The 12,828-nt window shown below is 43.6% G+C and overlaps 1 protein-coding gene across 7 annotated transcripts in view; it reads left to right on the top strand.

Annotated features, from left to right (window-relative positions):
- Positions 1-11,288, top strand: part of kank4 (KN motif and ankyrin repeat domains 4) — a 113,372-nt gene extending 102,084 nt beyond the window's left edge. For all 7 annotated transcript variants that reach the window (XM_055861560.1, XM_055861559.1, XM_055861556.1 and 4 more), the window contains 3 exons: positions 1,152-1,294; positions 3,964-4,164; positions 8,017-11,288. In XM_055861560.1, coding sequence (XP_055717535.1) covers positions 1,152-1,294; positions 3,964-4,164; positions 8,017-8,175 — 503 coding nt within the window. In that variant the 3' untranslated portion in view covers positions 8,176-11,288. The remainder of the gene's footprint in view (positions 1-1,151; positions 1,295-3,963; positions 4,165-8,016) is intronic.
- Positions 11,289-12,828: the final 1,540 nt, after the last annotated feature.

Here is a 12,828-nt window from a genome sequence, read left to right as displayed (position 1 = left end):
ACCTCCCGGTCGCGGCCGGCTACGACAGAGCCTGGGCGCGAACCCAGAGACTCTGGTGGCGCAGTTAGCACTGCGATGCAGTGCCCTAGATCACTGCGCCACCCGGGAGGCCAGCCGCACTGCTTCTTAACACAGCGCGCCTCCAACCCGGAAGCCAGCCGCACCAATGTGTCGGAGGAAACACTGTGCACCCGCTCCCCTCGGTTAGCGCGCACTGCGCCCGGCCCGCCACAGGAGTCGCTGGAGCGCGATGAGACAAGGATATCCCTACCGGCCAAACCCTCCCTAACCCGGACGACGCTAAGCCAATTGTGCGTCGCCCCACGGACCTCCCGGTCGCGGCCGGCTGCGACAGAGCCTGGGCGCGAACCCAGAGACTCTGGTGGGGCAGCTTGCACTGCGATGCAGTGCTCTAGACCACTGCGCCACCCGGGAGGCGCCTGAAACGATATTTATGGCTTTCTCGCGTTTGTTCTGAAACCAATAGAGTGAACAAGACTTGGAGTGTGTCAATGCAAGATTTGTCTCTGATCGAATGCAGTGGTGGAAAAAGTACTCAATTGTCATACTACAGTAAAAGTAAAGATGCCTTAATAGAAAATGACTCAAGTTAAAGTGAAAGTCACCCAGTAAAATATTACGTAAGTATCAAAAGTGAATGTGATTGCTAAATTATACTTAAATATCAAAAGTAAAAGTATAAATCATTTCACATTATTTATATTAAGCAAACCAGATTGCACAATTTTCTTGTTTTTTAAATGTATGGATAGCCAGGAGCACATTTCAACACTCAGACATAATTTACAAATGAAGCATGTGTGTTTAGTGAGTCCATCTGATCAGAGCCAGTAGGGATGACCAGGGATGTTCTCTTGATAAGTGCGTGAGTTGGGCCGTTTTCCTGTCCTGCTAAACATTCAAAATGTACTGAGTACTTTTTGTTGTCAAGGAAAATGTATGGAGTAAAAAGTTCATTATTTTCTTTAGGAATGTAGTGGAGTAAAAGTAAAGTAAAGTACAGATACCCCCCCAAAAAATACCTAAGTAGTACTTTAAAGTATTTTTACTTAAATACTTTACACCACTGACCCAATGCCATATATGGTCTATGGATGTGTTTGTGCGTGTCTGTGTGTGCGTGTGTGTAGGTCTGTGTGAGGTGGACACCCAGAACAAGGCAGGCTACACAGCGGTGATGCTGGCCTCTCTGACAGCTGCTGATGGATCAGACGACATGGAGGTGGCTCTACAGCTACTGAGACAGGGAGATGTCAATGCCCGAGCCAGCCAGGTACACACAACATGTACACACACACACACACACACACACACACACACACACACACACACACACACACACACACACACACACACACACACACACACTCTCTATCTCATTGTACACTCACACACTAACACACTAACACTGAACCACTACCCATTGTATATTCACTCTAGCATGCAGTCACAGACTGTATATTCACTCTGGTATGCAGTCACAGACTGTATATTCACTCTAGCATGCAGTCACAGACTGTATATTCCCTCTAGCATGCAGTCACAGAATGTATATTCACTCTGGTATGCAGTCACAGACTGTATATTCACTCTAGCATGCAGTCACAGACTGTATATTCCCTCTAGCATGCAGTCACAGAATGTATATTCACTCTGGCATGCAGTCACAGACTGTATATTCACTCTGGTATGCAGTCACAGACTGTATATTCCCTCTAGCATGCAGTCACAGACTGTATATTCACTCTAGCATGCAGTCACAGACTGTATATTCACTCTAGCATACAGTCACAGACTGTATATTCACTCTAGCATGCAGTCACAGACTGTATATTCACTCTAGCATGCAGTCACAGACTGTATATTCACTCTAGCATGCAGTCACAGACTGTATATTCACTCTGGTATGCAGTCACAGACTGTATATTCACTCTAGCATGCAGTCACAGACTGTATATTCACTCTGGTATGCAGTCACAGACTGTATATTCACTCTAGCATGCAGTCACAGACTGTATATTCACTCTAGCATGCAGTCACAGACTGTATATTCACTCTAGCATGCAGTCACAGACTGTATATTCACTCTGGCATGCAGTCACAGACTGTATATTCACTCTAGCATACAGTCACAGACTGTATATTCACTCTAGCATGCAGTCACAGACTGTATATTCACTCTGGTATGCAGTCACAGACTGTATATTCACTCTAGCATGCAGTCACAGACTGTATATTCACTCTAGCATGCAGTCACAGACTGTATATTCACTCTAGCATGCAGTCACAGACTGTATATTCACTCTAGCATGCAGTCACAGACTGTATATTCACTCTAGCATGCAGTCACAGACTGTATATTCACTCTAGCATGCAGTCACAGATCGTATATATCCACCGTATATCACTAGGGTTTTCCTGAGAAATGTGGAACCATTCCGGTAATATCCCAGTATTCCCATTCAAGCTGGAAATGCTATTTAAAAGCATATAATGCAAGCAGAATAATTCTGACCTGATTCTACCACAGTAAATGGATAAATATGGACAGGAATCTAATGGATTCTTATAGTATTGGTCACAATTTAATCAACTCAAAGTTCTGTCAATGTCACCACACAATTTGTTTTTGTAGCCTAGTTCAAATGTAGGTCAAACACATTATGAGGTTATTAGCCTACAGCCTAGTGAAAATTACATTTGTTTTAGCTTACCTTTAATTCAAAGATGTCAGCCAGCTTGTTTGTCCATTTCTCTCCCCTGCACCTGGCTTTTAGGGGGATTTTGGAAGGTTGTGACTGTTTTTACTTTATGATAACATGATTATTGTGATGAATTTGTCACAGGAAACAAATCCGATTCTCCTCTAAACAAACAAGCAAATAGGCCTAGTATTGGAGCTTCAGCGCCATGGATAGCTTCAGCACAATGGAAGCTTCAGCACCATGGATAGCTTCAGCACCATGAATAGCTTCAGCGCCATGATTAGCTTCAGCACAATGGAAGCTTCAGCACAAAGGAAGCTTCAGCACCATGATTAGCTTCAGCACCATGGATAGCTTCAGCACAATGGAAGCTTCAGCACCATGGATAGCTTCAGCACAATGGAAGCTTCAGCACCATGGATAGCTTCAGCACAATGGAAGCTTCAGCACCATAATTAGCTTCAGCGCCATGATTAGCTTCAGCACTATGGATAGCTTCAGCACAATGGATAGCTTCAGCACAATGGAAGCTTCAGCGCCATGGATAGCTTCAGCACCATGTATAGCTTCAGTCCTATGGATAGCTTCAGCACCATGTATAGCTTCAGTCCTATGGATAGCTTCAGCACCATGGATAGCTTCAGCACAATGGATAGCTTCAGCACAATGGAAGCTTCAGCACCATGGATAGCTTCAGCACCATGAATAGCTTCAGCGCCATGGATAGCTTCAGTCATATGGGTAGCTTCAGTCCTATGGATAGCTTCAGCACCATGGATAGCTTCCGCCCTATGGGTAGCTTCCTCACCATGAATAGCTTCAGCGCCATGGATAGCTTCCGTCCTATGGATAGCTTCAGTCCTATGGATAGCTTCAGCGCCATGGATAGCTTCAGCGCCATGAATAGCTTCCGCCCTATGGATAGCTTCCGCCCTATGGATAGCTTCCTCACCATGGATAGCTTCCGCCCTATGGATAGCTTCAGTCCTATGGATAGCTTCAGCGCCATGGATAGCTTCCTCACCATGGATAGCTTCCGCCCTATGGATAGCTTCAGCGCCATGGATAGCTTCAGCGCCATGGATAGCTTCAGTCCTATGGATAGCTTCCGCCCTATGGATAGCTTCCTCACCATGGATAGCTTCCGCCCTATGGATAGCTTCAGCACCATGGATAGCTTCAGTTTCATTCCTCTCCTCTTTTCTCTCCCTCTCTCTCTTTCTCTCCTGTTTTCTAGGCAGGGCAGACGGCCCTCATGTTGGCCGTCAGCCATGGTCGTACAGCCATGGTGCGGTTGCTGCTGAGCTGCCAGGCTGACCTCAACATTCAGGACAAAGATGGTTCAACCGCACTCATATGTGCGTGTGAGCACAGTCACGTGGAGATCGCTCGGATACTACTCGAGTCTGACCACTGTGACACCAGCCTCACAGACAAGGTAGGTACACACACATGCATATCACACACACGCATAACACACACTAATGTGAACACACATACACTTGGACGCTCACACAGACATGCACAGACATACACTTTGGACTTCCCAAAACATTGAATGTCAAAACAACCCAACAGTGCCACCATCTGGCCAAACGGTGAAGTGCATAATTTTCTCATGTTCATTGACATGATGAATGAGCACACAGGCTCTCAGAGGATGTCACATCCCCTAGCCGCACAGCTGCCGGGAGTTGACCAGAAACACACTGTTTTTCCTCCACAGAGTGATAGCAGAATGGCAGACAGATAAGACAGGAATTAGCTGCTAGGTTAATAACTGTTTTGTGGAGCTGTCTGTCTGGGTTTGAAACAGTAATGAATCCCTCTTAGAAGGTATTATACTGTACTGGATGTGTAGAGGTGGCTGTGTGTGAATGGCTCGGAGTGGGGCTATGGCTAGAATTAGACCTTCTTTAAGGCCTCCAGGGCAGTCGGACAGGGGGCTAAAGTAGACCCTGGAAACCCAGACAGAGCTGTCTGGGCTGGGCTGTGGCTGAGACAGATAGGTTAAATAATTCACTTCTAATCCGAGGATACCTCTTTCTACGATCCTCTCTCATGGCCAGAGATGGTATTATTCTGCTCTCACTCTTTGGTCCCACATTATCTCACTATGGGTTATTTTCTTCATGATATGATTGGTTGTCGCAACCAGAAATTTCCTTGACTCACCGTTGTCAGGGCGCTGGCAGGATATAGCTCATCAGTCGAGGTTGCAACACCAGGAATTAACAAGTGTAGAGAATTCGGCATTTTCTACCAAGAATGAACATATGTCTCCTGAAATGGCAAGCATCCTTACTGTTAAAAATCAAGTCAAATTCAATCAAACCCAATTTTATTCATCATATGTACAGAATACAGGGTGGTGTAAACAATGCAATTAAATGCTTACTTGCAAGCTACCTCTCAACTTAGCCCTTGTGTCATACAGCATGTCTTGGGGGTATGATATTTGTGCGTCTAACTTTCTCACTCATCATTATTTACAATTCATCAGGATTATCCATAATCCTGGAAGTATTAACATTTACATTACATTTAAGTCATTTAGCAGACGCTCTTATCCAGAGCGACTTACAAATTGGAGTAAGGTGCCACCAACCTCCTGTGCTCTGTAACCATGGTAACATCCACATTAATGTTGAAGTGTTTAGAAACATATTTTATTCTCATTTACAATAAGTGACTCCAAAATGACACAATACATTATTTAGCTGTAATTTCTATTGGGCACAAAATAATCTGAAACGCAACCAAAACAAAGAGGAAAAGTCACAAGCGTGGTGTAATCATTGTGTTCTAGTAATATGGGACCAAATACTAAACTTCTGGCTACTTTAATACACATAAGTCAATTTATCCCAATACTTTTGTTTCCTCTTAAATTGGGGGACTATGTAGAAAAAGTGGTGCAATAAAAAGTGGTGTAATAAAAAGTGGTGTGGTAAAAAGTGGTGTAATAAAAAGTGGTGCAATAAAAAGTGGTGTGATAAAAAGTGTCGTGATTAAAAAGTGGTGTAATAAAAAGTGGTGTAATAAAAAGTGGTGTAATAAAAAGTGGTGCAATAAAAAGTGGTGTAATAAAAAGTGGTGCGATAAAAAGTGGTCTGATAAAAAGTGGCGTGATAAAAAGTGGCGTGATAAAAGTGGTGTGACGGATGAAAACACCCTGAAATTAAAGCTGACAGTCTGCATTCTGTATCATTTCAAATCCAACGTGCTGGAGTACAGCCACAACATTTCACTATCCCAATACTTTAGATGGAGTATTTGGCTGTTTTGACTGCCGGAGCCAATTCAGACTTTAAAAATAACATATATGATCCATGGACTAAGGAGTAACGTTAGCCAGTACAGGAATGTAAGACAGGGGACTGACTGATGGACTGGCGAGCACAGGTGTGGAGGACAGTATGGAATAATTCTAGAATAACATTTCACAAAGAGAAATGCGTTGCTGTTTGTATTAAATATAAAAGCTGCATTAGATTATTAATTAAATTATATTGCCATTACTGGTGTATTTGCGTAGAACAGTGTAAGGAACCATATGTTCCAACTGATGACCTTCCTACTGCACTTGGGACATTAAAGGTATTCTGCTGCAACATAGTAGGATCCGTCCACATCCACACCCTGCCTGATCTTCTGGTGGAGTCCTGATGAGGTCAACTCTCCCCTCTCACAGTCAGAATGTGGGTATAGAGCTTCACCTGACACAGCCCCCTGCTCCACACTCTTTTAGTAGTTTTTGTCCAATAAATCCTTGAATCCTTACTGTCCGTTAAGACAAGGCTTCCATTTGGCAGTTTGCTGAAGCTGGCTCTCATGTCTGCTGTGAAAATAAGAGGGACAGTTTGTGTTTAATAAGCATAAATGATATACATTTTAATGACAGTGAGCAGATTGGATTAATGGATGGAACAATAAAATGAAGTGTATAAACTCTAACTACCTATGTTGTTATCTCTAGCTACTTGCTAAAGGACATTTCTAACCACAAACAGACACCAGCATAAGCAAGAGAATAGGATATCGCTCGGGCCTTTTAATTCATAATTAACATGATGACCCGTCCCTAGCCTATGTTATATCAAGACAGTGTTTGCCCTATAGCTATGTCTAGTCCAATTAATAAAAAGAGAAAAAGAGAGGTTAGCTGACGCTGAGTGACAAAGCACAACTACAAGCTATACAAACCACACTTTGTTTAGATAGCTAGCTGCGGCAATAAGAAAATAATAACTGGAGTTTAGTGGGGTTAACAGACTATTTTGATAGTCAAGAGTCATGGACGTTAAGCTAGCTAACGTTACGTTACTTCGATAACCTGTGTCAGTGTCAAAACACCAGTTTACTAACGCGTTAGATAGCGTTACTGTCGCACTGTAAATCTTGTTAACCGTGCTAACATATTACTGAAGCCTAATACACTGATATTACCTGCTAGATATTCCGATCGATGATCAATGAAAATAGCAGAGGCAATTTTTTTTAGCTAACGTTACTTCAGAAAATAAAGATTTAAGAAAATAAGAAAATAAAGAGGAAATATATTTTTACATGGTCCTTTTGACTAGAGTTTAAAGGTCCCGTCATAGCCCTATCCACATTGGTCAATTATTGGTTACCTGTTGGTTGCACAGGCAACTCACATTGGTTGGCGAGTGCAATTCTTGGTTACTTCTTGGTTGCAGACGGCGATATGATTGGTTGTCGCAACCAGAAATTTCCCCGACTCATCCTTGTCAGGGCACTGGCCAGCTGTGGCAATGGCCTTTGTGTGGTGTAGATTTGAGCTGTGTGGCTCATTACCCAGGTTTCATGTTTCTGAGGGGAAGGGGTCTTAAGTACACATCCTTTGGCTTGTGGAGAGGGCAGTATTCACTCTTCAGACATGATTGAACCCACAACGTTTTTATTTATACACCCCACCTCTCTCTCTCCCCCTCTCCCCCCCACACCCCACCTCTCTCTCTCCCCCTCTCCCCCCAACACCCCACCTCCCCCCACCTCTCTCTCTCCCCCTCTCCCCCCACACCCCACCTCTCTCTCTCCCCCTCCCCCCCAACACCCCCCCTACCCCCCCACATCTCTCTCTCCCCCTCTCCCCCCACACCCCACCTCTCTCTCTCCCCCTCCCCCCCACACCCCACCTCTCTCTCTCTCTCTCTCTCCCCCTCACCCCACCTCTCTCTCTCTCTCTCTCTCTCTCTCTCTCTCTCTCTCTCTCTCTCTCTCTCTCTCTCTCTCTCTCTCTCTCTCTCTCTCTCATTGTCTTTAGGATGGTCAGAGTGCTCTTTCGGTTGCGGTGGTGGCCTCCCACAGTGAGCTAGTTGACCTTCTGAAGACCCATTCTGACTCCACCACCCAGGCCTCTAACCTCTCCTCCACCACCACCTCAGCCACCATTATCACCACCACCATCGCCTCTCTCCTCTGAGTCCTCTCCAGAATCCCCTCTCTAACCACTATCCCACCCCAACACCGGACTTTCCCACCCTAGACCCACCATAGCCCGGACCCCATTCGCCAGACCCAACCATACCCCAGAACCCGTGGAGGACAGACAAAGGCTGTATTCACCACCACTCAGCTCACAGGCCTACCGGACCTGTGCTGCAAGGAACCAGAATAACACACATTCTTCACATTTCTGCCAATATTCCGTGGGCGGGACTCTGGAGTTATGTATCAACCGTTTGGCAGCCAGCCAATCAGAGAGGGACCTGTGTGTGTCAATCAAAGAACCCGTAGCCGTGGCGACAGTGGGGATCGACAGGTGATCCATGAAGAGTGCAGAAAGACAACAGAAGGATGATGGATTGATGCTTTCCAAAAAAAAATGCTCTTCAGGCAAAAATCTTCTTAAGCACACATGATCTACCTTCAAAATGTGTCATATTATTATCAATAATATGTTTTTTCTTCCTTTTTCTTCCATTGATGACATTACTATTATTTTATATTTGGACATAAGCCATTTATTAAACCATAAAGTCAATGTTATAATAGTGTTTTATCAGATAATCAAACTATATTTATTTTGCGTTGCACTTTGTTTTACTCTGTTTGATTGATATTCACACTGTACATATCATATCCATGCTTGGTTTGTTTTCATCAGTATGACTTAACGATTGACTCACTGGGACGTCTTCCAACATGAAGGGTGTATAGTAGGATGCAGCATGCAGCAATATAATAACAAAAGGCAAAATCTTCCGAAGCTACTAAACTGCAGTATGTTGTAGTAACTCTCCACTTACTACTCTTCTCAACTATCTACAACTATTTTTCTCTTTCTCGCTCTCATGCACTAGCCTGGTCTCAGAGCATTTCATATGTTTCTGTACGTACAGTAAATCCTAGATACTCCATTTAGTATATGTTACGTTTCGTATGGCATGTATTCAAATGTGGTTATCCATCACCCATGTCGTATGATATATTACAAATTACAATTCATATTATATGTTACGAATTTTCATAACAAACAATATTTTATGAATTTGCTAAACGTACGATATGTAACGAATTCTAGGTAGGTGGCTAACGTTAGCTAGCGCGCTAACGTTAGCTAGGCTAGTGGTTAGGGTTAATTATTATTATTGAATTTTTTACTTTTACCCCTTTTTCTCCCCAATTGGTAGTTACAGTCTTGTCTCATCTCTGAAACTCCCCTACGGACTCGGGAGAGGCGTAGGTCGAGAGCCATGCGTCCTCCGAAACACGACCCTGCCAAGCCGCACTGCTTCTTGACACACTGCTCGCTTAACCCGGAAGACAGCCGCACCAATGTGTCAGAGGAAACACCGTCCAACTGACGACCGAAGTCAACTTGCAGGCTCCCGGCCCGCCACCTTCCCTTAACACGGACGACGCTGGGACAATTGCGCGCCGCCTCATGGGTCTCCCAGTCATGGCCGTAGTGTGACACACTACCCGGGGCTGTCGTGATGCTTTAGGCTGCTGCGCCACTCGGAAGGCCAGGGTTAGGGTTAAGTTTAAAGGGTTAAGGTTAGGATTAGAGGAAGGGTTAGCCAAAAAGGTTAAGGTTAGGTAAAGGGTTAGTTAAAAGAGTTAAGGTTAGGGTTAGGGCAAGGGTTAGATAACATGCTAAATAGTTGCAAAATATTTGTAAGTAGTTGAAAAGTTGCTAATTAGCTAAAATGCTAAAGTTTTCAGCAATGAAATTTGAACTTGCAACCTTTTGATTGCCAGACGTTTGTGTTATACACTCCACCCCTAGATGTTTGCGTTATACATCCACCATTCTACCACCGACCAACCTTTTTTGCCTTAAGTAACCATCTGTCTTATGTAATCATATCATACTAAATTGGGTGTCTCGGATTTACATACCAGAATAATACGAAATGCTCTGAGACCAGGTGGCATGCACACACACACACACACACACACACACACACACACACACACACACACACACACACACACACACACACACACACACACACACACACACACACACACACACACACACACACACACACACACACACACACACACACACACACACACACACACACTCACTCTCTTCCATTGTAATGTATCATTCCCTTTGTCTGCCTGCTTTATAGATTACAAATCAAATAATGTATGCAACCAAAATCGCTACAAAATGCACAAAGAATGTCAGTTTTACATTCCAGAATCCAGATAGCATTCAGCAGGCCTCCTAAGGAACAACATCACAGCCTTTTGCACAGGAACCAACACAGTAGAGATCTCTCCATTACTCGCCAGACTCTAGTAACATGTTCTCTACTGTCCTCTGCAGTCAGTGATGTTACACAGCTCCTTCTCCATTGTGGACACAAATGCAGGTTTCACTGCTAGAAAAGTAGAAATGTTGTTTTTAGGGGGATTGTGCCTCTCTTCCACCCCAATTTTCTCTCTGTGTTGAACAATAGGGCACTGGTGCAGAGAAATGACATGAGAATATCCTATCTGGCCTATCAGACAATTAAGAGGTCCCAAAGGAGGTGCTGTACTCACCAGGCGGAGTGGTGCTGTCTCTCTTTCTCACCTGTTTATCACAAGGCAGGCCTAGGAGCTGAAGACTGACCTCAACTGGTTAAAGGTCTATATGGAAACCTAACTGTACATACATATTCAGTATTGTGGAAAATATATCTGGTATGGTCTGACATTTGCTCTTAAATATATTTAGTATTTATTAAAAATGCTATATTTTTACAATATACAGTATATGCATGGGCCAATAGTCCAATGATTGTGTTGGAATATGTGAATTTATTGGTTCTTCTGGATGGTATATATAAGCTAATTGGTCTACTTTAAAAAGCAATGTAACTTTTCATTGGTTGGGTGGTTCACGTTCGTCTCTCATTGGACAAAGCTGTGTGCTGTACTGTGTCAACAGGACTAACTGTTGTGAGACTGTACTTTACATTACAATCAGATGAAAACAGCTGTACCTGCCTGTAATATTCCTACTATCAAATTGACTTGTATGTTAACCATTTACAAATCAAAGAATTGCCTCTAAATAAAAAGGAAACTTTGAAACTGGTGTGTGTAAAAGTTTATTATGTCATGATTCAAAGGATGTATATTAGCCTCTGTACACTATTATGGATAGAATCAATCCACATGGCGGAAGATCCGCATTATAGCGAGATTGAAATGTAAAGGTCATTTCCAATTAAGCCGGCATATGTAGTGTTTACCGTAAATGCAGTCTCTGCAAACATTGTCTTTACATTTCAATCGTACATTACCACGGATCTTCCGTGATACGGATTGAATCTAGGCCTTTTACAAAGGATTTGTAGTATACAAGCACCACTCGCCTAGCCACGCTAGCCTCGCCCTCATGTGGGTGCTAAGAATCTAGCAAGCATGCTAGGTAGCGGTACGTATCAACAGTCATTGTCAGCCAATCCAGTAGGGGTTGGAAGCTATGGTAAACTTCAATTGGTCACCCGCGTCACGATATCGCGGAGGATTTGAGTACATTTCCGCTTTCCCCAACTTTAGTCCCGCCCTGTTCAGCTCCCTCGCCCATGCTCGTATCGCCCAACGGTCCACCGCCCACTCCGCTTCTTTCACTTTCCTTCCATTGAAAGTGAATGGCATCCGATGTGTCACCGCATGATGCAGCTTCCTACTGTAAACGGGTCGTTAGTCTCTGATAGGACTGAATTAGTGCAGACGTGTTTATTTTCCTTTTTCTGTGCTGTCCATCTAGAACACAGACCTCACAGGCAGCTGTCCGCCTCCACAGAGTCACAGACCTTCACTGAGCCACTGTTACTCTGCCAGACAGACCGCTCACCCCAGGAACATCACAGATGACATGAAATGCCATGTGTCACTCACTACAGCTAGGGTTTCAAAGTTATTCCACAGAGATTTTTTTTGTTTCATCCTTTCAATTAAGACCTAAACAAACAGGCGAGGGGAGTCCCTTACTAATCCGTGACCTTCATTAATCAATCAAGTACAAGTGAGGAGAGAAAACCCACAGACAATCGGCCTTCCATGGAATGAGTGAGACGTGTGTGTGTAAAACTAGCTTGCACCAGCAGATGGCAATGTTACTCTAGAATAAAGACCAGTGTGAGGGTTGCTTCCTCAGAATGCCAGCATGTTAGTCAACAGGCTGATCTCCAATCCAAATTTTCACAATAACCTTGCGTTATATAGATAGATGTAGCCTACCTCAAAAAATAAAAACGAAACAAAGATTAACGTTGAATGCTAAGCAGCTATCATAGTCAGGTATGCAGCATCAATAAATTGTAATTACTCGATTTATTGCCTACCTCATGACTTTTGCACACATTGTATATAGATTCTCTTTTTTTTCTACCATGTTATTGACTTGTTTATTGTTTACTCCATGTGTAACTCTGTGTTGTTGTCTGTTCACACTGCTATGCTGTATCTTGGCCAGGTCGCAGTTGCAAATGAGAACTTGTTCTCAACTAGCCTACCTGGTTAAATAAAGGTGAAAACAAAAAAAAACAAAAAAAAATCAGGCCTCATTCACTCCAAGCCACTGAAGGAGCAATGGTAAACTCCATTTACCTCTCCATACCTCTCC

Source organism: Salvelinus fontinalis, chromosome 14 (genome assembly GCF_029448725.1).
Source record: "Salvelinus fontinalis isolate EN_2023a chromosome 14, ASM2944872v1, whole genome shotgun sequence".
Lineage (NCBI taxonomy): Eukaryota > Metazoa > Chordata > Actinopteri > Salmoniformes > Salmonidae > Salvelinus > Salvelinus fontinalis.
This window is presented reverse-complemented; position numbering and strand designations above follow the sequence as displayed.